The 25,065-nt window shown below is 44.3% G+C and overlaps 1 protein-coding gene across 1 annotated transcript in view; it reads right to left on the bottom strand.

Moving 5' to 3' along the window:
* Positions 1-9,964: 9,964 nt before the first annotated feature.
* NRROS (negative regulator of reactive oxygen species) overlaps positions 9,965-25,065 on the bottom strand; it is a 27,809-nt gene continuing 12,708 nt past the window's right edge. Inside the window, exons 2-3 of the mRNA XM_005873164.2 lie at positions 15,902-16,022; positions 9,965-12,065 (exon numbers count right to left, since the gene is read on the bottom strand). Of these exons, the coding sequence (XP_005873226.1) occupies positions 10,095-12,065; positions 15,902-16,009 (2,079 nt within the window). The 5' untranslated portion in view covers positions 16,010-16,022 and the 3' untranslated portion in view covers positions 9,965-10,094. The remainder of the gene's footprint in view (positions 12,066-15,901; positions 16,023-25,065) is intronic.

Genomic DNA, 25,065 nt, shown 5'->3' with positions numbered 1-25,065 from the left:
ACAGAAAGCTGAGTAGTTGCGGGAACCCTTTCTCGTCTCGAAAACCTCAGTAAAAGTACGCAGCTAAAGGTAAATAAAGCACATTTTTTAAAAGACCGTACTTTCATTTCTTTCACACTGAGCAGGATATTCCAGGGTTCATCAATTTCTTGTTTGTGAACACATTCTTTATGCAAATGTTTCTCTCATTTTGAAATGCAGCTGTCTTTACAAATTCAAATATTTTACTTTCTTGCCCTTTTTAATCTCCCCCCCCCTAATTAATTTGCCCTGTGGACAATATCTCCATTGAACTAGTCCATACTTTTATACATTTTATGTTTCTCCTGTTCTACTAAACTTTTATTCCCTTAGTATTTACAATATGGCGATATCTCATTCTCTATCCATTTTTGGACACTTTTTATTTTATGTGCAATTTCTCCATTTGTCTATCCTCACACACACATATCCAAACGGATTAATGTTCATGTGAAACTGGAACTTAGGTAAAGAACTGTGTCTCTGCCTTATCTTGGTCAATTAGCTTCTCTAGAGCCATTCTTTGGATCCATTAAATGGATTAATTTTGCTAACAATTTATCATGCATCCCATACTGCATTTTTGCCACCCAATAACTTCAGTGATGACCCAACATAATATTAAATCAATCTCTCTTTCCCCACCCCTCTTTCTGTCTTCCCTCAGAGAGGGTGAGGAAGAGAGGGAGGGAGAGAGAGAGAGAGAGAGAAAGAAACATCAATTTGAGAGAGACACGTGAGTTGGTTGTCTCCCACAAGTGCCCCAAACAGGGCCGGGGACCGAACCTGCAACCCAGATATGTGCCCTCAACCAGGAATCAAACCCAAGACCCTTCAGTCCTCGGCCTACGCTCTAACCATCGAACAACATTGGCCAGGGCAATATTAAATCTCTTTTTACATCATGATCATTTAAGCTTTCAAATCCCAGGTTATATCTATAGTCTTCAATTTCTTAATGAACACTTGGATTGTATTTGTTCTGATTAATACTGTAGTAGAATTGTAGCCATTTTTGCAATTAATGATAGTTGTTTTCAGCAGTGAGAAGGAAAATGAAACAATTCAATCTGTGTTACAATGCTCCCCTCTCCCAGAAAGAGCCAGCTGACAGAGCAGAGCACCTGCCTCTGCAGACCTTCTGCGCTCAGGGCGTTACATGACACACACGTAAGGTATTTTCTCCGGGATAAGATACATATTGCAGATTATTTTACAATCCTTCATAAAAATCAGTCCAGAAGATAATTCTAATGCTGTTGGAACTCCTGGTAAAGAGGAGTGAAGTAGAAAACATCGACTTTAGGATTTGTGCTGATGTAACAAATGAAGGACCTAAGGCGATGCTGTTGGGAAAGGTGTTTGTCCTGTTTGCCTTGGTCTCCAGGCAGGAGGCAATTTGCCTGTTAGAAAAACTGCAGGGAATGGAGTTAGGACACAAAAGTTACTTGTATTTCAAGGGGAATGCATAACATTTACGAAAACTTAGAAAATTGGAGGGAATTTCCTTTTCTAATCAATCATTATGATCAAAGCGCAGTTTTTGTTGTTATCTCTCAAAGGAAGGATGTTCTACCATGTGAAACACAGGTACCAGAGGAAGATGCTGTTGGTTTTTAAAAAAAATCTAGTTCAAGGAAGTATGCTTGAAAAGTTTAAGAGAAGTTTTCTACAGAATCTCGAAAGCTTAGGAGAGGTGGCAGTAACAGGTTGCAACTTGAAGAGTCTTTCCCCCAGATCTCCAAAAAACATTGAGAGCAGGACACGGGAAGGTTCATGGGCAAACCACATTTTAATTGGGATAAAACTGGCTTTTAAAAGAATAGAAGAAAAATAGTTGGCCACTGAAAAGCAAGACAAGGATAGGTATTTTGCTAAGTGATAAGTTACGTAGTGATATAAGTAAATAAATACATGTATATTGATGATGGTGCTATCAATATATAAATTTATGGTGACCTGTTGGCACCTCCTATGTACTCAGCCTCGGGGCCCAGGATGTTATTTCAACTAAATCTCATGAAGTATCTCACAGGTAGCTAAGATGCTCGGAGCAGCGAAACAAAACAGAATCTGATATTAGAAGAATTCTTTCCAACACTGCAAAACTTTGGAGTGACACCTCACAAATTGAGGATTATAAGGGCGCGAAGCAGGGATATGTGCATTTCTTGGGCAGTATGTCCCTATACACATTTCCTTATTCTTTCTTTCAAGATCTTTACCTTTGGTGTCTATTCTGCTGTTTCTCAGCAATGTCCTTTTCACATAGAGAGATTATGTTTTGGGTCCTGCAGGATTTGGCAACCAGCTGACCTCCGGGATGTGCCTTTTCCTCTACATCTCTAGGAAAAAGTGAGCTGGAGACTGGCATCCCTGACCTCGCCAGAGGAGCGTCACATCTTTCCCCCCTTTTCCCCTTTTTTCTAGATTTCTAACTTGCCTTTTGCAGCATTTGGTAAGACAACAGGAAGCGCTGGGCTTCCTCTCCAGGGCATTCAGCTGAAGGGATGTGCTCACCACACTGATAACGGCAGGCAGCCGGAAAAGAAACACACCCACCCTCCAGAAAGCGTGACCCTCCTCGCTCTCCCTGCCCTCCCCACGCGGGCCTGACTTCCTCCTCGCAGCCTCCGAGGGCCAGTGGAGTTGCACAATTCAGGACACTCCAGTGTTCAAGACAATTTTATTCTCATTAAAATTTGTTTGGTCCCAGACGGGTGGCTCAGTTGGTTGGAGTGTCGTCCCATACACCAAAAAGTTGTGGGTTCGACTTCCAGTCAGGGTACATACCTAGGTTGCGTGTTCGATCCTGGTTTGGGGATGTACAGTAGGCAACCAAACAATGTTGCTCTCGCACCTTTCTCTCTCTCTCTCTCTCTCTCTCTCTCTCTCTCTCTCTCTCTCTCTCACACACACACACACACACACACACACACACAATAAATAGATCCTTGGGTGAGGATTAAAAAAAAATGTGTTGGGCCATGACCTCCCCATGCCTCCTCTTAGATAATGTGTTTTGGAGATCTGTGCAGAAAGACTCTTTTCAAACTGTGGTCTGCTAATTCCACCTCTCTTAAGATTTCAAGATTCTGTAAGAAACTTCTCTTGGTCTCAGCACTATGTGAGATACTGTTGTCCAAAGTTACTAAGGGTTAATCATTGCGACTGGACTCAATTGGTATCAGTATTGCTAGGCATGTTCTCATATGGAAAGAGGTGTGTGGTATTGCCCTTTATAAGCTAAACACCCTTGAAATAAGCAAAAAGAGGGATTATTGACTAAAACTCATTGTGTCCAGGGATAAGAGTTTTAAATATAACAGAAGTTTGGAATCTAGTTTTCCAGATTTTTCATATTAAAAGATCTGAAGGTGGCAGAAGTATAGGACTGAGTGCCAGAGGAATGACCACTGGACCAAGAAGTCAGAGGACGGTCATCGCACTGACCTGAAGGTGGGACAATTGAAATAAAAGCCGTGTCAAGGATATGCATGAAAGACACAACTCTTGGGAGCAGTCACTAATGACAGTTTTTAAAGAGCCCTGAGAAGAAAATCTGAGAGAAACTCCATCTGGGATGCCAAAGTCTGTGTGCTGCAATCCTCCTCTTTAAGTATTTCCTGGGGTTTACCTGACCCTTATCTACCATTCATGGTCTGCCTGAGCGCTCAGAGGTCCTGGAGTGAAGGGGTCGGTGTTTTAACAACTCACAAGTCTATTTCTTGTGAGTGAGTGCTATTTCTATTAATGTTTAACCTAATCTTTCTTTCTTTCTTTTTTTTTTTAGTCCTCACGCGAGGATATGTTCTTATTGATTTCAGAGAGAGGGAGGGAGTGTGTGAGAGAGAAAGGAACATTGACTGGTTGTCTTCCATACACACCCCAACCGGGACTGAACCCACCACTTGGTTATGTGGCCTGACTGGGATTCAAACCTGCGACCTTTCAGTATACTGGATGACGCTCCAACCAACTGAGCCACACAGTTAGGCCGGGGTTAACCTACTCTTTCTTCTCAGAGCTATTACATCTATAAAAGTTGGGTTCTGCATTTGAAAAACTTGGATCAGATGGCTATTCCAGAAACAATCTCCTTTTGACAAGATGGTTTCCCAGATGAACCCACAATGAATCAATGAAATCCTGGTGAAAATCAGAGCCCTCTTGCATCAGCCTTTTGTCTTGTTCTTGAGCATGGCTGAAAGAGGAATTGAGAGAGATTCTTCTGTTGTAAATTACCTCCATATTATTACAAACCATGCTGCTGCCTTCAGAACAGCCTCAGAAAGATGGGTGACCTTTAACTATGGTAAATCCTCACTTAAGGTCATCGTAGATAGGTTATTGAAACTGCAGCTAAACGATGTAGAACAAAACCAATTTTACCACAAGCTAATTGATGTAAACAAGAGTTAAGTTGCTGTGGTATCTCATCAATGTTATAATAGAACAACGTTATTCCAGGACCTACTATGCTCTGGACTTCTTCACCTGTACCCATATGAACCTCTTCATGTTTGCCTTTTAATCAGCAAACGTGCTGTTCAGCGGCAACCCCTAGCCACCTACAGGTTGACAGTTTGATAGACTTGATAATGATGATCAGGTTGCTGCAGCTGCCTTTCTCTTCTAGAGCTTAATGCTATCATCTTTACCACAGTTCTGCATGACCTTGAGCAAATATGAACTGCTCTCAGTCTAGAGTTTTCCTGAATTAAGTGAAAAAAAATTTCTTTAAATATATTTTATTGATTTTTTACAGAGAGGAAGGGAGGGGGATAGAGAGTTAGAAACATCGATGAGAGAGAAACATCGATCAGCTGCCTCCTGCACACTCCCTACTGGGGATGTGCCCACAACCAAGGTACATGCCCTTGACAGGAATTGAACCTGGGACCCTTCAGTCCGCAGGCTGACGCTCTATCCACTGAGCCAAACCGGTTAGGGCAGTGAAAATTTTTATGTAAAGCACTTAGCACAAAATAAGTGAGCCACACTGTAGTTTTTCAATTAAAAATTTTTAAAAGTATAGATGACATACGATATTATATTCAATCCAGGTGTATATCACAGTAATTAAACATTTACATACCTTATGAAGTAATCACCACAATGAGCCTAATTCCCATTAGCATCTTCATAGTTATTATGATATTGACTATATTCCCTATGCTGTACATTAGATCCCTGTGACTAATTTTATAACCGGCATTTTGTTGTTCTTAATCCTTTCACCTTCTTTGCCTTTATTTCAAACTCCTCCTATCTGGCTACCATCTCTCTCTAAAATTAAGAAAAACATGTCCTCAGGTGAGGATTTTTTTTTAAAAAGTCTTTTTTCATTTGACTTATTTCACTTAGCATAATACTTTCTAGGTCCATCCACATTGTAACAAATGGCAAGATTTCATTCTTTTATAGCTGAGTAATATTCCATTATATATATATATCTCACATTTTCTTTACCCAATCATCTATCGATGGGCACCTAGATTGCCTCCATATCTTGGCTATTGTACATTAATGCTGCAATAAACTTAAGGTTGTGTATATATTTTTGAATTCATGTTTTTTTATTTCTCTGATAAATACCCAGAAGTGGGATTGCTAAGTCATATTCTTGGTAATTCTTTTTTAAAAATATTTTTTTATTGATTTCAGAGAGGAAGGGAGAGGGAGAGAGAGATAGAAACATCAATGATGAGAGAGAATCATTGACTGGCTGCCTCCTGAACACCCCACACTGGGGAATGAGCCCACAACCTGGGCATATGACCCGACTGGAAATCGAACCTTGACCTCCTGGTTCATAGGTCAAAGCTCAACCACTGAGCCACGCTGCCCGGGCTTGGTAATTCTTGATGAGGACAGAGTAGAAGACGACTAGTTAGTGAAGAATATTTTTCTTTGCCCTGACCAGTTTGGCTCAGTGGATAGAGCGTCGGCCTGCAGAATGAAGGGTCCCAGGTTCGATTCCGGTCAAGGGCATGTACCTTGGTTGCGGGCACATCCCCAGTAGGGGGGTGTGCAGGAGGCAGCTGATCAATGTTTCTAACTCTCTCTCTTCCTCTCTGTAAAAAAGTCAATAAAATATATATTTTTTTTAAAAAAAGAATATTTTTCTTTTCTAGCCCTATTGTTTTCTTTGGCTTGGTGCCATCACATCACCCACACCCTTTTAAAGAAGGTCTTCAAAGTTGGCAACTTCTCCCTCTCCAATTTGAGTCACACCTGAATCTATTTGTTATATGATGACGTGTGACAACTTACTCATGTCCAGCTTCTTCGTCATGTTCCCCCACAAGGACAGTCATCTTCAGGGGATTTGCCTTCATATCTGGCTGCGCTCTTTTCCTTCGGTGACTCTGATACCAGTATCAGGATTTCTCTGGATCAGTATTACCAAATAAATACTCCCCCGCATCACTGGGGGTTTCAGCAGGAACCGGATGGGTGAACGTGGGGACACCATTCAAACAAGGATAACTGAGGAGGATTTATAAAGGGACTGTTTATAAATGGGGAGGCAGGGAAAGGTACATCACAAGGGGTAATGCAATTACACAGGGTTGGTAATGACAGAGCTGTTAAGTGTCCCTAAGGGGAGGGGCCTGTGGTGTGAGGGGAGGGGCCTGTGGTGTGAGTGGTTCCTAGAACCCTAAGGTGCAGGAGTTCTATATAGAAAGGGCCACCTTGAGAGGACTGTGATCTTTGTTGTAAGTGCAACCAGTTTGAGGCAAATCCACAGGGAGGAGTCAGGAGAATTAATACCCTGATCTCACTTCCCTTCATCTCTCTGATTTGCCAAAACTCCTTAGGCAAATACAGAAGGATGGCAGAGGGCAAGGGAGCCCACTGGGGTCAGCCTCCTGGGGCAGGACAGAGGAGGCTGAAGGTGGATTCAGAGGGGCAAATGGAGATATCTGGCATATTACATAGATAAAGGGGGCCATGCAGGTCTATGATGACCAAAGATGACCAGTGATATGAACCAAGGATGATAGTTTATCCAATTTCTTGCAACTTGGGGTTCTTTAAGAAATCAGTTGACCCCTAATGACTTTGTGCCACTAGAGAAACTTCAAGCTTTTGTTTTATAACTAGATTTTCAAAATCTGCATTATTGTTACCCATGTTAATAGTCCACTCTCTGACATTATTTATGTCTGATTTATCTTTGAATATTCTGGTATTTGACAACTGGGGGTGGCCCCCACTTCCCACCCATGGTGCTCAATCTTGCTGTATGGGAAGCCTTAGGCAGACACCATTTTGGTCCTGGCAGGGAACTCGGGAATCGTCTCTGTGGGTCCTCTCCCCTCTCCCCACCAGCACTCTCAGAGTGGACATTAGAATGTACTTTTCTCCTGCAGGTGGAGGTAGGGCTGAGCAAAGCAGGACAAAGGTATAGAATTTGCTGGAGAAACCACAGCTCAGGACCGGAGACAGAAATCTACCTGCTCCTTCCATCCTTCTCACCGTTCTGAAAGAAACCTAGGAAATAGTCTTCGGACCCTAGCAATGGACTAACCAACCAAGAAAAGCCCACAGCCTTCTGAAGTCACAGCCACAGGCAAGGGTAGGGCTCTGTCCTAAGTCTTCTCAATATGCCATTCGGCAAGGCTAGGCCCTAAGAGCAGGTAGAGTGGGTTGTGAACTACATAAAGGGATTCGAAAGGGCTGCCTGACCCCAACTATCTCCCTTGCTGGCCTGAGGATCTGCCTGAAGTTTCCACCCTTCGAGTCACTCCTTTACGCTGAGGAGTCCTCTGTTGCAGTCAGTGTACATGCTGCCTAAAAGGGTGTGGTGCACATTTGTCTTTCTTTTGTCTTTTCAACACCAAACTTTCCTTCCTGTTTTGAGAACTGCACCCCTTCCGAGTATTTTTAGGAAGCAGAGCCCATTTTCTACTATAGAAACCTCCCCAGGAGGTACAGCATTGGCTGTCCCAGCCCCTCTTGTAGTCAGGGCAGGGACACGTGACCTAAGGTCGGCCAACCAGGTCTACATGCTCCAGAATACACAGCGGGAGCTGGTGACGTAAGGCAGCAGAATTTGGGAGAGTGTTTATTTCGGCAGTGGGTGGTGGCGGTGGCCCTGTCCAGAGCTGTCAGTGGCAGCAGCACAGACTGTGGCACCCAGTAGAAAGGAGTGTCTGCAGTCACAGTTATTGTTTATGGCGTGATCTGTGCTGTGGTCCCAGCTGCTGCATAGCATCCCCCGTTCCTGCCCATTTCCCAAGTGAGTTCCTCCACCTTCCCAGAGAACCCAGAGCTCCCCAACACCCTTGTACTAAATCCCCATGCTGCTTACATCAGACAGAGTCATCCTCATGTACAAGAAACTAAGAACACTGACTAATACAAGAGGTGACACATTACCTGAAGAGAAGCCATAAATGTATTAGCTGCAGATGGATTCATTTGTCCAAATAGTTAGTTGTCACCTTAGGGGAACAATAGGACCCCAGGAAAGAGTTTTTGTTGATGGGGGGATGAATTAAGGAGGGTCTAGTCCAGTGGTTCTCAACCTTCCTCATGCCTCGACCCTTTAATACAGTTCCTCATGTTGTGGTGACCCCCAATTTCATTGTTACAAATTGAACATAATTAAAGCATAGTGATTAATCACAAAAACAATATGTAATTATATATGTGTTTTCCGATGGTCTTAGGCGACCCCTGTGAAAGGGTCGTTCGACCCCCAAAGGGGTCGCGACCCACAGGTTGAGAAACGCTGTTCTAGTCTTATGGATATTGGCTGATGGGACTTTCCTAGCAGGACATTGGACATGGCTTCAAAGGAACCTGAGGGCCATCCAAGGCACCAGGCTGGGGCAATGCAGGGTGGAGACAGACGCGTTGACAGGAAAGATGGAGGTGCAGTAAGGGCAAAGCTCACGTAGCTGACACCGAGTGTGGAGCCTTGCTGACATGGCTTGTCATCCTGGGGAGCATTCAAGGGAAGTTTCTGCTTTATCAAAGCAAGACCATTGATTTTATCTCTTTGATTTGCCTAACCGTTTCTGCTGACATTAGTATTCATGGTAATAGCAATCAGTTTGTGAGATTTTTATCCTCCTCCCGCCCCACCACCACTGCCTTTAATTCATTTATGATTTAATAAGTAGGGATAAAAAGTGCAAGGATAGTGTAGATCCTAAACTACCAAAAGAGCAAGGGCTGTCTCTTTATCATCTTTTCCCCAGAGAGGAGCACAGAAATTGTTTACTAGTCACTGAGGGAAGGGAAGGAGAAAAGGAACAAGATATATAGTGAGTACAGACATAGGACAACTGCTAAGAAGTTGTTTGGGGGGTTTGTGTGTGTGTGTGTGTGTGTGTGTGCAGGGGGTAATCCACAAGTAAACAGAATTCACTCCTTTCTGCATTCCTCTTCACTTTCTCTCAGAACAAGGACTGTGCCTGGTGTTCCGTTTACTGCACAGATAAACTCAGGGCCCAGTTACTGTTCTGTTCGCTTTTCCATGGAAGGATCATGTTTGCCTGCCAGCAACTCCAGGTATGAACTCTGCCTGCAGTGGCAATGCAAGCCAAGATAGGAGGTGACAGTTCTCATCTCTGAACCCCCAGCTTGGCTCTGAAATTCTGTTTTTTGGTGGACTCCCAGGGCACTGACCCTCATCATCCACAGGAGATGCTCTTGAAGTCATTTTTGCAATGGGGGAGCACTGAATCGCCACCCTTTCTCACCAGCCCCATGGATGTGGGATCAAGGAAAGGGCACTGAAAAATAACCTACATGAAACTACCAAAAAAAAACATTAAAGAAAGAAAAAAACGCAAGCTGTGTTTGATTTTAAAAATATTTATGAAACATGTTTTTTATTTGTGTAGCATGTCAACTAATAAATATTTTACCAGGATGATAAGGATGAATCATAATGACGGAGGAAGAACTTGGAGTGACTAAGGAATGGAGACATGGTACACTTTAATTTAAAGCTCAGTTCATCAGACTTGTCCTCTGCATCAGATCTTGAAATTTGGCAGAGGATGTGTCTTTCCAAGCACAGACCAGATTTCTGACCTTGAATCGTAGCCAGGTCAGTATATGGAGGACCAGTGGCAGCGGCTCTTGATTACCTGAAGCAGAGGCTTCTTAAAAGTGAAAAAGGTGATAGTGCAGGCCACCAGCAGGGTGAGGCAGCTGGGGAGAATGAGCACAAGGTACAGCAGGTCCATGTTCACCCTTTCCCACTTACAGTCCTGAGGCATGCCTCTGGGCAGGTCCACCAAGCGAATGACCCTAGAGGACAGGTTGCAAGTGATCATGGCCAAGTCGGAGATGGTGTGCAGACTCTGTAGGGCCCCCCAGCCCTCCACCCTGCAGCAGTCATACGGATTCTGACTGAGGTAGATGGTCCGAAGACTTGTCATGAGCTGCACAGACATGGCCCCCTGGGGAAGGGCCGTGAGCAAGTTCCTGCGGAGATCCAGGGTCTGCAGAGCCAGGCTGCCCCTGAATCTGGGGAAACTGGTCAAAGAATTTCCGGACAGATCCAAGTCCCTCAGATGCCTAAACCCAGAGAAGTCCAACTCCGTGAAGCTGGCACTGAGGCCCACATCCCTGAGAGATAGGGCTTGTAACGTGGGGGCAATATTCTGGAGAGGGGTAGTGCTCCCATTCAGAACTCCCCAGTTTCCAGAAAGGTCTAAGTGGGTGAGGGCAGTCCCCTGGAATGAACAGTCTTGTAATGTTCCCAGCCCACAGCCCTCCAGAGAGAGGCTCCTCAAAGATGCCACGTTCCTAAAATCTACACAGCTGGGAGGGCCCACACCGTCTAAGCCAGCTGGCTGGGGACAAAGTGAGATCTGATTGTGGCTCATGTCAACTGTAGTGATGTTACCGGCATCAGCAAAAAGGCCAGTAGGGACGCTCAGGAGCTGGTTGGAGCTCAGGTTGAATGACCGGAGGCTCCTTAGGCAGCCGGGGATCCCCGGAGTCAAGTGCAGCTCCGACAGCTGGTTCTGGCTCAGGTCCAGCTCCATGAGCGCTCCTGGGGGCTCGTGCTCCCCGATGTGGAGCGTCATCAGGCAATTCTGGTTGAGGTTCAGGTGGGAGAGGGAAGACATTTTCCTTAGGAAGCCGTCAGGCAGGTATTGGAACTGGTTCTGGCTCAGGTCCAGGAAGCGTAGATCTGCAAGGTCACTGAAGTCAAACTCTTCCCAGAGGTTAACTGTGGTGATGTTGGTTATGTTGCCATCTACAAGGAGGAACTGGGCCACCATCTCCTTTGGCGACGAGGTGTTGTACAGGTCCTTGTAGAAGCCCATGTTGTTGTCCCTCAGCAGGAGGGTGTGCAACTTGCTGGACTGGGGCAGGAGTGGGAAAAACAGCAGCTGATTGTGCGAGAGGTCCAGCACCTCCAGCTCGAAAGCAGCCTCTTCTCCTGATGCCAGGAACCACTCCAGGTTATTGTAGCTGACATTGAGGGACTGGAGCTGCGTGAGGCTGAAGTCCACAATGCAAGGGAGGTTGTTATAGGCCAGGTTGAGGTGTCTCAGCCCAGTCAAGCCTTCGAAGGCTCCACCCTCGATCTCAAAGATGTAGTTCCTCTGCAAATCCAGCTCCTGGAGGTGCCCCAGGCCCTCAAAGATGGAGTCGTCCAGCCTCATGATGGTGTTCCTCGCCAGGGACACAGACTCCAGTGAAGAGAGGTTCTGGAGCATGAGGGCCGCCATGTCTTCCGTCAGGGAGTTCCCCGACAAGTCCAGCCTCCGCAGGGCCCGCAGGCTGTGGAAGGCAGCTGCCGTCTCCTTGTAGCTCTCGGAGAGGGAATTGTCAGGCAGCGCCAGGCTGCGCAGGCGGGCCTGCCCCAGGAAGGCCTCACGACCAATGCGCTCCAGGTGACAGCTGTGCAGACTGAGGTTCTCCAGGAGCGGGTAAAGCTGGAGGGAATGATTCCACAGGGTCTTGAGAGGGTTGGCATCTAGGATGAGCGTCTGCGAGTGGGGAGGGAGATTGCTGGGCACTGCAGCAAGATTCTGCTCTCGACAGTCAGCGACTCCATCCACCTAGGTTCAAAAACACACTGGTCAGCAGGAAGAGGCCTCTGAGGCAGCGGTTTGGGTACATAAACTTAGTTCAGTCATCAGACTGTTCCTGCAACTTTGGGGAATGGCTCTAGAGATCATAGTTTTTATTTTTATTTTTTTAAAAAGGATCAGACACTGTAGGAAAAAAAGGGGGAACTTTTCTTTGTCCTTTACCTTCACACTAAAATAGTCAGGTAGTCAGTCATCAGACTGTTCCTGCAACTTTGGGGAATGGCACTAGAGATCATAATTTTAAAAAAAATGGATCAGACACTGTAGAAAAAAAGAGGAATTTTTCTTTGTCCTTTACCTTCACACTAAAATAGTCAGCCGAGAGCTGAGTTCCAGGCCTTGTTTAAAACACACAGCATGTTAGAGAAGATCTGAGCACCTGTCCATCAGGTGCTGAGTGGTAACAATTGTATTTGCACTTTGGTTTTAGCTATGAGAGGGACTGAGAGCCAGGTCTCTACCTGGATTTGAATCCCGCCTCTGCCATTTATTTCCATGTGGCTTTGGGCAAATAATTTAAGTCTGTCATTTCCTCTGAAAAAAGGAGATAAAAATAGTACTTACGTCAGAGGACTGCAGTGAGATTAGACGAGAAACTGCAAGGGCCTGACACACAGTGGGCACTCTTAATGCCACCTGTCACCATTGCATTGCGATCGCTCTACCATTACACCTGTGCGTCTAAGAGGGACACTGCCTGACAACCGGCAGTGCCGTGGCATCTTCATTTCAACCAAGAAATTCTGTCTCAATATTCCTCTACATTCGGAATTGACAAATGTCTCAGCTTAAAAGGACTTCAGAGCTCATGGTCACCCTGAATTGCACAGAAAAGTAGAGCGGGGTCTGGAGAGCAGTGGAGAGAGAGTCAATGGCAGAGCCGGGGCCAGAGCCCAGAGCTCTTAATGCCCAATTCAGTGCTTTTCCTGGATGCAGGTCTACCTTGCGCTGCGGAAGGAGGCAGGAGGGATGGGACGACCCTGGTCTCACTGCAGAAGTCACTCAGGCCTCAGGATAAACTCAGCCCAATGTTTTACATGTTGGCAAAAACGATCCGCCATAGGATGTCAATTAGGAAAAAAGTTTGAAGTGATAAGAAAGGGGAGTAATGGCCTTTCTTTGCACAGACAAGGTCTATGATTGCCTAAAACTGTGGGCCCCATCCCAGGGGGCAAGAGGAATAATGGGAAAAGGGAGAAAAATCTGATAGAGAAGGAGAAGCACCAGTTTGGAGAGATGACAGACTCAAGTCTGAATCTCAAGCTCTGTCACATATTAGCATTGGGCCCTGGACAAGGAATTAACCTCTCACAGCCCCAAGTTCTTTATCTGATTATTAAAATAAAACCTTCTAATAATTAAAAATTGATCTAATATAGAAATACAGAAAATTAAACTCTTCAGTAACCTCAGCCTCTTCCTCAAAGAAACACCAATAACTTTTTGTTACATCTCCTTCTGGACTCTTTCCTAAAGATATTATCTACCTTTTCTAAACAAACCAACAAAACCCACAATTTTTAAAAAATGAGTCTGCATTCTACAAACTGTTTAGTTATCTACTATCTCCTCAATAATATGTAATAGACATATTGCCCTGGCAATAAAATAAATTTGATCATCTTCTGTTTAGCAACTGTCTCTTAATTCATTGCATGAATAGAACAGTGGTTAAGAGCAAGAGTTCTAGGGTCTGTGCATCGTGGTTCTGGTTTTTAACAAATGGGTGATCTTGGTCTTGTTACCTAACCAGTCGGGACCTTCATTACTCCACCTATAAAATTGAAATTATACTTGTAATTTTCTCATAGGGTTTTTTTTCTTCATGAGGATTCACTGTGATTATTTATGTAAAACATTTAACACAGAACTTGGCACATAAATGCTTAATAAATGTTAGCTATAATGATAAGTTTTATTTAATCAATTAATTTTATAGAGCATTTGAGTTGTTTCTCATTTCCAGATGAATTTGTGAAGTTCTTTCCACACCTCCCCTTACCCCAAAAATCTTTGGAATTTTTATAGGAGTTGCATTACAATCATGGAGTAATTTGGAGGAGAACTGACATCTTTGTAAAATTAAATCTCCCCATGCAGAAACAAGATGTATTTCTTTATTTGAGTAAGTGCTGGTCTCCCCCACACAGGGACTCTCTGGAGAATGTTGTGGTTAGGGGCTTTCCAAAAGGAGTGAGACCCTGTTTTATCACAGCTGTGGAGGCCATGAGCGTCACACCCCTGCAATTCCCTGGGGTCCCACTGAAGTGATGCAGAAGGACCACCGGGCCATCAGAGCCCAAGAAAACCTCCTCATTCCATTTTATTATAACATCACATGGCTAATGCGAGGAGGGGCAATGGGGGGGGGGGGCACCTGGACTCTCAAACCCTCAGCCCTATTCAGAAAAGCCACAGGAAATCCACTCCTTGAGCTCACTGACAGCTGCGTCCCTGCTTCTTCCCACCAGGCTAGAGAGAGTCAGGCAGGGAGTCTAGCCTGAACCCCGAAAGACTCTCAAAGAACTCAGGCTTTATTCCCTCCTCTTTGTATGCCTGGCGACTCCTGAATTAGCTACTGCGAAGTTAATCTTTCATCGCCTCTGTAAGGGAGTAATGGGAGTCTGTGTAGCAGAGACTAACAACAACAATAATAACGGATAAAATACGTAGCACTTACCACATTCAAGGCACTGTTCTGAGTGCTTTACGTACATTAACTCATTTAATCATCGTTACAACCCCGTGTTATGGTATGATTGCTTGGCATTATTAACACCTCCATCTTTTACAGATGAGGAAACTGAGGCAGAGTGGCCCAATGTCACCAGCTAGTAAGAGGTGGAACTGGGGTTTAAACCTGGTTTGGCTCATAACCTCTCCCCCACACTGGAGGATAATATAGTGTAGTGGTTAGAGGTTACCAAAAGTGGTTAAGAACTATGACCAGTTGGGTTTTTAAGATTCATCAGCCTTAAGAACACATTTTTTAATATAAGTATTAACCCAGACATCCAATTAGTCTTCCCAGTGCCTGGGATATGATAGAGTTCAAATGTATGTTTCTCAGGCAGATTTTTACATCACTGAGTTACAGGCAAAGGGGAAAATTTCTAGGAATGTGCATAGTTGCTATGTTTGCACATATAGGCTGAAAGCCCTGAAGAGAGTAGACCACAAAAGCTTGGGTATCTACTTCCTGGATTGTCTTAAACCTAAGCATGGTCAGGGATGTTGCTGTGCAGTGCCCGTGGGCAGCATGCTCTTCAGTACAGCATCTTTAAAAAAATCTGCATCTGAGAATATCTTTTTATTGATTTTTTTAGAGAGAAGAAAGGAGAGAGAGAGAAAAAAAACATCGATGTGAGAGAAAAATATCGATCAGTTGCCTCCTATACACGCCTCCACCGGGGATTGAACCCACAACCTAGGTACCTTCCCTGACCATAATCGAACCCACAACCCTCTGGGTGTATGCGACGACACTCCAATCAATTGAGCCACTTGCCCGGGGCTTCAGTACAGCTTTTTAAGTAATTGCTATCAACTCAAACATAAACTCTGAGGCAGGGCTTCTTCAACTTTAATATGCCTCACCATTATCAGATCCCAATAGCATTAGTGGAGCTCAATCACCCAGATTTTTAACAAGGTGCTTTTGTTCCCGGTGGCTCACTTAGGCCTGTCCCTGAGGCCTCGTGCCTTCAGTGGGTTCGCAAAAGGTGGGGCAGAGCCTTTCCAAATGGACCCAACCTTGTCAACACAGGAACAATGGACAACTCAGAGTTCCCGGGAAAACTCACCAACTTGCAGCACCTTTGGCAAGCAGCTGTGGCTACTGCACTTCGGGTCCTCCATTCCACTGTCAGGAAGTGAAAACCAAGGCAGAGCCAGAGAGGCAATAACTCCATCTCAAGTGCAGCACTGTGGACAGAGGGCAAGGGAAACACAGTCAGAGAAGGACGCGCCAGAGGGCTGCTTTTCACTCTCAGTAGAAGGAGCCAGTTCCAAGCGGTGTCTGGTCTTGCAAGCCCATTGCTTCAGGCAGGTGGAAACCCACACACTCTTTACATACCTCAGGTTAATCAATACTTTCAACCTTTTACTGCAAGAACTCACTTTCCTTTTGCCCCTACCATCTGATGGACAGGTGGCTGAACACTGAAACTCCCAAGAGTCCAGCAACAGAAGTGAGAAGCAAAGGATTTGAGGAACCAGGTTTCAGGTCACCTAGAGTTTGTCATGTTTTTTAGTTCTGTTGAAGTTTTCTTCCCAAAGCTCAAATCCGCCTGATGTGTCACCTGAGCTCAATAAATACGTTTTGAATGAATGAATAGTGAACTAGAATTGAAATATAAATGTTGCCACTGGTCCCATAGACTAATTGCTGACATGAGGCTTTTAAAAAAGAGTAGATCGCGTTGATTAACTCATTTAAATATAGCCCTTTGAAAATAGGACTTTGATATTTTGCCTGGATAAGGGAAAAGCTAAGGGGAAAATGAAAAAGCAATCTTCAGTATAATAAGGATTATTGATGAACTATGATTACCAGCCCTCTTATCATGCCAGTGAGCACAGAAGTCATGAGAATGCTTAAAATTATATAATTTGTGCATGGTGGGGGGTGGGGGTCCCTCAGCCTGGCCTGCACTCTCTCCAATCTGATTGATTACCAGCCCTCTTATCATGCCAGTGAGCACAGAACAGAAGTCATGAGAATGCTTAAATTTATATAATTTGTGCACGGTGGGGGTGGGGGTGGGGGTCCCTCAGCCTGGCCTGCACTCTCTCCAATCCGATACCCCTCGGGGGATGTCCGACTGCCGGTTTAGGCTCAATCCCGCAGTTGGACATCCCTCTCACAATCCAGTACCACTGCTTGATTGCCCCTAACCGCTCTGCCTGCTGGCCTGATTGCCCCCAACTGCCCTCCCCTGCCAGCCTGATCACCCCTAACCACCTCTGCCTCGGCCCCGCCACCATGGCTTTGTCCGGAAGGATGACTGGAAGGTCTCCGGAAGGTCTCCCAGTCTAATTAGCATATTACTCTTTTATTAGTATAGATACCAACAGGATTTTAGAACTAAGAGGAACCATAATGGAAATATAATATATCCTCCACCATCACATTTTTACAGGTGAACACACAAAGAAATAATAATGGCTTATTCAAGGTTCATGATCAACTTAGTGACACAGCTGGTAACAGCTGGCAGATCCTCTTCCCTGAGCTCCAGGACAAGAAACCAGACCAATTACTCTCACCGCAGGTGCTGTTAGATTGAATCCTCCTATTGAAAGAGTTTATAGACTCAGGTGGGTGGAATCCCCTCCCAACTCGGCATTCGTCAGAATCAAAGGCAAGTGCCTGGCCCCAGCATTCTGACGGCCCCATCCTCTCCTTGACCTCTACCTGGGCAAGACGACAGGGTCTGCTCTCCAGTCTTCTCATGGGCCAGCAGCACCAGCACTAACATGAACCTCCTCACATGTTCCATGGACCCTCTGCCTGACACATCTCAGCTCTCTAGGGCCCCTTCCTCTTTCCCTTTCTTTGAATGAGTTTACACAATCTCTAAGGCTAATTTTAACTTCCTGGTTAGATTTGAATACTCATTAGTGAAAACAGACTAACAGAAAGACTAAGTGAAACCGGGTAAATCAACTTCAACCTTCACTTCAGGTCAGATCAGCTCTCCTTCCCACAGAGGAGACCTCCAATTCAGAATAATTCAGAATTCGTCAGTATTTGCCCAACACTGGGAATACTCTTCCCAGACTCTCCTTCCGCTTCTGCACCTGTGCAGGAATTAGCACCTCTTGGCATGTGCAGGGCACAGATGGCAAACACAGAGCCATATGGGCTCCTGTTCTCAGTATCTTCCCAACACACACACACACACACACACACACACACACCTGAAACCCTGAAACCTTGGGATCACTGCCCACCTTGAAATAAGGTTGCTAGACCTAGCAAATTATACTAAAAATAAACAACTTTTTAGTATAAATATGTCCCGAGGAGACCAAGATGGCGGCATAGGTAAACACCAGAGACTGCTGCCGCAAACAACCACTTCAAAAATACAACTAAAAGACGGAACGGATATCACCCAGAACCACAGGAAGGCTGGCTGAGGAGAGACTCTTCAACTAGAAGGAAAGACAACAGCATACCTAGGCTCAGAGGAGGCGCAGTGTGGAAAATTTAAAGGTGCGGAGGTGCACGCGCAAAGCGGGCTGGTGGCTGAGGGCGCGGTTGTCATTTTCAATCAGGAGGGAGTCTCAGACTCTGAGCTTCAGATCCGGGCGAGTCTCTAGGGACTCAGACTCAAACAGGAGAAGCGGGATTGTCTAGCATCAGTTGGAACGTGAGGGCAGCTTTCTCTCCGAGGTTTGCAGCGGTTGCTGGGGTTCTGAGAAGCAGAGCCTCTGGGAACGGGACTGAGAGCAGCCATAACTGCTCCCTCCACCCGCCCTGTTGATCCCCTGCGACCCGCCCCGCCCAAGCCCTGCGCAGAGCCATTTGCCGGATAGCCTCAGGCAAAGGCTAGATTAGCACCTCCCCAGAGGACAGAAGTTTTCCCACAGCTGATTCTCACAGCCAGTCGGCCTGGTGGTCAAATCCCTCTAGGATTAACTACAACAATCAAGGCTTAACTAGAACAAGACTGCGCACAAAGACCACAAGGGGGTGCACCAAGAAAGCATAAAAAATGCGGAGACAAAAAAACATGACAGAAATGGAGGATATAGAGCTAAAAAACGCAATTTTGAGGGCTTGCAATAAACTTGAGGAGAGCCTCACGAAAACTAATGAGACCCTCGATGCTATGATAAAGAAACAACTAGAAATTAAGCATACACGGACTGAAATAAAGAATATTATACCCAATAGCAGACCAGAGGAGCGCAAGAATCAAGCCAAAGATTTGAAATGCGAAGAAGCAAAAAACACCCAACCAGAAAAGCAAAATGAAAAAAGAATCCGAAAATACGAAGATAGTGTAAGGAGCCTCTGGGACAGCTTCAAGCGCACTAATATTATCAGAATAATAGGGGTGCCAGAAGATGAGAGACAGCAAGATATTAAAATCCTATTTGAAGAAATAATGGCAGAAAACTTCCCCCACCTGGTGAAAGAAATGGACTTACAGGTCCAAGAAGCGCAGAGAACCCCAAACAAAAGGAATCCAAAGAGGACCACACCAAGACACATCATAATTAAAATGCCAAGAGCAAAAGACAAAGAGAGAATCTTAAAAGCAGCAAGAGAAAGAGACTCAATTATCTACAAGGGAATACCCATACGACTGTCAGCTGATTTCTCAACAGAAACTTTGCAGGTCAGAAGGGAATGGCAAGAAATATTCAAAGTGCTGAATACCAAGAACCTACAACCAAGATTACTTTATCCAGCAAAGCTATCATTCAGAATTGAAGGTCAGATAAAGAGCTTCACAGATAAGGAAAAGCTAAAGGAGTTCATCACCACTAAACCAGTATTATACGAAATGCTGAAAGGTATCCCTTAAGAAGAGGAAGAAGAACAAGGTAAAGATACAAATGGTGAACAACAAACATGCATCTATCAACAAGTGAATCTAAGAATCAAGTGAATAAATAATCTGATGTACAGAATGAACTGGTGATTATAATGAATCAGGGACATAGAAAGGGAATGGACTGACTATTCTTGGGGGGGAAAGGGGAATGGGAGATGCGGGAAGAGACTGGACAAAAATCGTGCACCTATGGATGAGGACAGTGGGTGGGGAGTGAGGGTGGAGGGTGGGGCGGGAACTGGGAGGAGGGGACTTATGGGGGGGGAAAAAAAGAGGAACAAATGTAATCTGAACAATAAAGATTTAATTAAATAAATAAATAAATAAATAAATATGTCCCATGCAATATCTGGGACATACTAATACTAAAAAAAAAGAAAATTCATTGTTTATCCAACATTCAAATTTCAATGAATTTCCTGTATTTCATTGAGAAGAGACAGGACTGAGAACCATGGACCTTCTCCCTCCACTCCTCCTTCACCATCTCTATCAGATTTGGGATGGGTAGCCCGGCCAGCATGGCTCAGTGGTTGAGCATGAGCTATGAACCAGGAGGTCACAGTTTGATTCCCAGTTAGGGCACATACATGGGTAGCTGGCCCAATCCCCAGTAGGTGGTGTGCAGGAGGCAATCAATCAATGATTCTCTCTCATCGTTGATGTTTCTCTCTCTCTCTCTCTCTCTCTCTCTCCCTTCCTCTCTTAAACCAATGAAAATATATCTAAAAACAAAACAAAACAGATTTGGGATGGTACTTGTTGTGACACTGACCCTTCTAGAACAACCAGCTCCATATATTGAAATACTGAATCTAGATGTCTTCAGGGAAAGAGTGCATTTCTTCAGGGAGAATGTAACTCAGACTGGAATGCTAGATAGGCCTCATGTCACTAATGCCCAGAGTGTAATTTTATTTTCTGGGTCAACAAGACAATTTTAGCAAATTTAAAATATCTATTCCCCTTCTTCCTAAGCTCAGTCAAACAACCCAGAAAAACTTTTGCTGTATCCTCTGGGCAACTCCTATTGTGAGATAGCCTGGGGAGATTATGGAATTTAGAACCAAACAGATCAGGATTTGAATTCTGTCTCCAGTATTTGTTGTTTGTCCTTGAGCAATTCACATTCAGTCTCCTAGACTCAGTTAATCCTTCTAAAAATGGGGATAATAATAACCATTCAGAGTTTCAATGAGAATCAAATAGGATATGTGAAAGTGCTTTGTTAACTCTGAAGGTAACATAACTATCTTACCTAATAATAGACAAACATGTAAATTGACCATACCTTCACTACTCTAACCAGCCAATCAGGAGAATATGCAAATTAACCCAACAAAGATGGTGATTAATTTGCATACATAGGCTCCAAGCAGTGGAGCAAAACTTGATGGCCCCAGGGCCGCAGCAGCAAAGCCTGGGTCCCAGGTGCCAGAGGCAAACTGGTGCCAGCAGCCAAGGGAAGGGAAGGCCTATTGCATGAATCTCTTTGTGCAACAGGCCTCTAGTATAACATCATTATTATTGACTAGAGGCCCAGTGCACGCAATTCATGCACGGTTACAGTCCCTAGGCCTGGCCTGCAATCAGGGCCATCTTCCCCAGTTGCCCACAGCCAGCCCTGCCCCCACCATCACCCTCCACGGTTCCCTGTTTGCCATCGGGCAATCGGAACCTGTCAGCCGGGGGGAGGGACGGAGAGGTTGGCCCTTCCTGCCCACTTGCCAGCCCTGCCCCCGCTACAGGTCACCCTTTGTGTGGGGGGTGACTGGCAGGGTGGGGGCCTTGGTCTGGTGCCGCCCGTGATCGGAGCCTGTTGGCCAGGAAGAGGGACCGAGAGGTAGCCAGTGCACCTCATAGTGACTGGTTGAGTGGTCATTCTGGTCGTTCCACTGCTAGGGTCAATTTGCATATTACCCTTTTATTATATAGGATGAGTTCAAAACACCAGTGAGTTGGTTGTGTGTGGTTGTTATTCCTACATACAATCTCCAGTGTAATTCAGCAATTACACAAAAAAGAAAAAATAATGAATAATTTGGCCCTTGCTGGTTTGGCTCAGTGAATAGAGCGTCCATTGAGTCCATTCAGCCTGCAGACTGGTAGGGTCCCAGTTCAATTTCGGTCAAGGGTCCATACCTGGGTTGTAGGCTCAATCCCCACCGGGGTGTGTGGGAGGCAACCAATCAATGTATCTCTCTCACACTGATGTGTGTCTCTGTCTCCCCCTCCTTCCCACTCTCTCTAAAAATCAATGGAAAAATATCCTCAAGTGAAGATTAACTTAGGGTATTAAATAAATAAATAAAATAGTGAATAATTTGGCTGGAAGAATAAATTTGTCATATTAACTGTATAAAAAATATGAGGAGGAAATAAAAAAAATTAAAATAATATGAGGGAAGGTTGGGTTAATTCTACATTAATAAATTCCAGAATAAGGCTAATCCCGGAAACAAAGGACTATGCTGGTTGAGAGCTGTTTTTCCTCGGATCCTTGGTTTATCCGTCTTCTACCCTGCTCTGGTTTGCAGGGGCTGACTTTTGAAGGCTCTATTCCCAAGTTCTAGGTGCCAGTTGGCCTCCAGCTGGTTTGGTCAATGGAAGGCACTACTGGGAAGTTAGAAGGAGGAGAGAATCCAGGGTATTTCTCTCCCTCTCTGCCTTGGACAGAGAAGTCCTTGAGCTTCTTTGGGTGACTCCTAGTTCTGTTAACACCCTCCTCCTTTTATCATCACCCTACCCAGGGGAGGTCACAGCCTCCTCAAGTTCCTATTCTCCGGGATGACTGTCTGTTCCCTGGTTGACATCTCAGCCTCTTCCATCATGTGTAGCAAATTTCCTCTGTTTTAAATGATCTGCGTGTTTCTGTTTCCTGGTTAGACTGTGACTGACACAATGATATAAATGAGATTGGGCTTTAAATAGTACTAAACAAACAAACAAAAAAGGTATGTAATGACTTTGAGAAGAAATAAAAGACTAAAAATAATAGCCACTTCAGTTGAGAAACACTTCCTGGAGTGTGTAGCTGGAGAAGGCTTCTTTGGAGCCCTGCCACGGCAAGGAGTATCAGATAAACAGTTTGGATGCCAATCTCATCGGGGAATTTCATGAACTGTCTCCTGTGCACACAGGACTACCCACACTCAACCTCAGTTGGGTGAGGACCACTCAACGGTATCTCTAGCTCTTTGAGAGTGTCTAATCTTGAGTGCACAAATAAGTACCTGTCCTACTTTACACCTATCTCTCTGACATCTTCTGAAAAAGACATCATTTTTTTAAGCCAAATGTTGCTCATCTTAGATACATTTTTTGGTGGAGAAAGGAAAAACAGTGAAGGATGCACAGAGCAGCTTGGCATTAAAATTTTAAATGAGGTAACCTGGAACCTCCCCTCATTCTAATTAAAAGGACCTGGATTAATGGTTCCTATTTCATGGGCTATAATCCACTGAGAAAGCCACAGACTTAATATAAAGGAACGAAAAATCAAACCATGTCCCAAGTAGGGGCTGAATAAGAATTCTGTCTCCTTCTGGTCTGGAGACCATCGGGAAAATACTCTATATAAGACCTGAGATCCTGACATGAGAAACAGATGACATTAACAGACTCTGCTTGTATCTGTTCTTTTTAAACCAGTTAAAGAGTTCCTTCCAAGTGCGGAGCTAGAAAATGGTTAGTCCCATTTTCTTTGTATTCATTTATTTATTTATTCATTTGTTTGTTTGTTTGTTTGTTTAATCCTCACCCAAAGATACTTTTTCCATTGATTTATAGAGAGATTGGAATGGAGGGAGTGAAGTAGGAGAGAGAGAGAAACATCGATGTGAGAGAGACACATTGATTGTTTGCCTCCCGAAGGAGCCCCTAACAGGGCTGGGGAACCTGCAACCAAGATATGTGCCCTTGACTGGGACTCGAACCCACAACTCCTTGGTCCACAGGCTGATGCTCTAACCACTGAGAAAAACTGGCCAGGGAGTCCCATTTTCTTTTATAGACAGTCTATAAATCCTAAATTCTTTTCTGTTAACAATTTCTATAAAGCCTCTCTATATCTTTTATCCAGTCATGGTTACTATGATTATGAATAACGCTAGAGACAGTGAGCTTCCAATTAGTGAAAAGCTTTGAAGAACAAGATACCATTGACCCAGGTACCGCAGGAGACAAGATTCTGTACTGTGTCTGTAACACTTTGACTTGGAGATATTGAGATTATAAATCCTACCTCATGTCAAAGTGAAGTCCTCTTAGTGTATCATTTATATTTTTCCTTTATCTTCTAGCTATCCTGTTTGTGTCTAGTCATCACAAAATGTTCTTGCTGGTTCTTAAAATATTAGGATCTCAAATGCTCAACTGCATCTCGTATGTAGCCATTAATCTTGAGACTATAATTCTAATTGGTTATCATGGAAACCTGAGATTCAATCCCACATCCATCCCTCATCTATAAAGAGTATTCCCTTTTAAAGCAGAAAGACAATATGGCTTTTTGTCTGGCTTTTCTCTTCTCAGATCTAGTTATAACAAATAAGTGGTGAAAACAGATTCATTTCATAAAAACATGAATGGAGACAGTAACCTGAAACAAGAGAACACTAACATGGGGAAGAAGAATGCACATTGGCTGCAAAAATTCCTGTTTTAAAAATTATGCTTGTTTGCTTTTTCTATTTTCACAAAAGAATAGGGAAAAACTCCTGCTTCATTGACTCAAGTAAGGTACGGAAGACTGATTTGGTGGCCGTGGTCTGTGTGGAACAATGAAAGGGATGGGAATATTTGCTCCTTTTGGAAAGAGCTTCCTGATCCTGGTGGTGGTGGCTTGGCTATAACATGGGGCAGCGCTTCCATACTCCTCCCGTGACCACATCAGTTCTGGGCTTGGGATGCTTGGGTGGGAGAAGATGCCATACACAGGCCAAGGAGTGGCTTCAGTCCAAGGAACATGTGGGTGGTACTTGCTTATCCAGTGGACAGGGAAGAAGGTAAGTGAAATCTTTTGACTGGTCTCTGCTTCCTGAAGTCCTGAAATTTCCACCAGAATAGTTCAGGAGTGCAGTAGCATTCCTTTTACCTCAGTCAGGCCCTGTGACACTTAAACACATATGTATAGTATTTTTTTCCAAATATGTGTAGATTTACCTATATTAATAAAATATAACTTCTTTTTAAAAGGGACATTAATTCCAAGTAGCTTTCTGTTGTGATCCAATGTCTTAATCCACTGTAAGGACCAATCTCAGGCATTTTTGTCCATAAAAAGGTTTCCTCGTGGAGAAACCAAGATGGCGGCATAGGTAAACACCGGAAATTGCTGCCTCCGACAACAACTTCAAAAATACAACTAAAAGACAAAACAGACATCATCCAGAACT

Source organism: Myotis brandtii, unplaced genomic scaffold (genome assembly GCF_000412655.1).
Source record: "Myotis brandtii unplaced genomic scaffold, ASM41265v1 scaffold4, whole genome shotgun sequence".
Taxonomy (NCBI): Eukaryota; Metazoa; Chordata; class Mammalia; order Chiroptera; family Vespertilionidae; genus Myotis; species Myotis brandtii.
The sequence above is the reverse complement of the archived record's forward strand: the minus strand, read 5'-3'. Positions and strand labels throughout refer to the sequence as shown.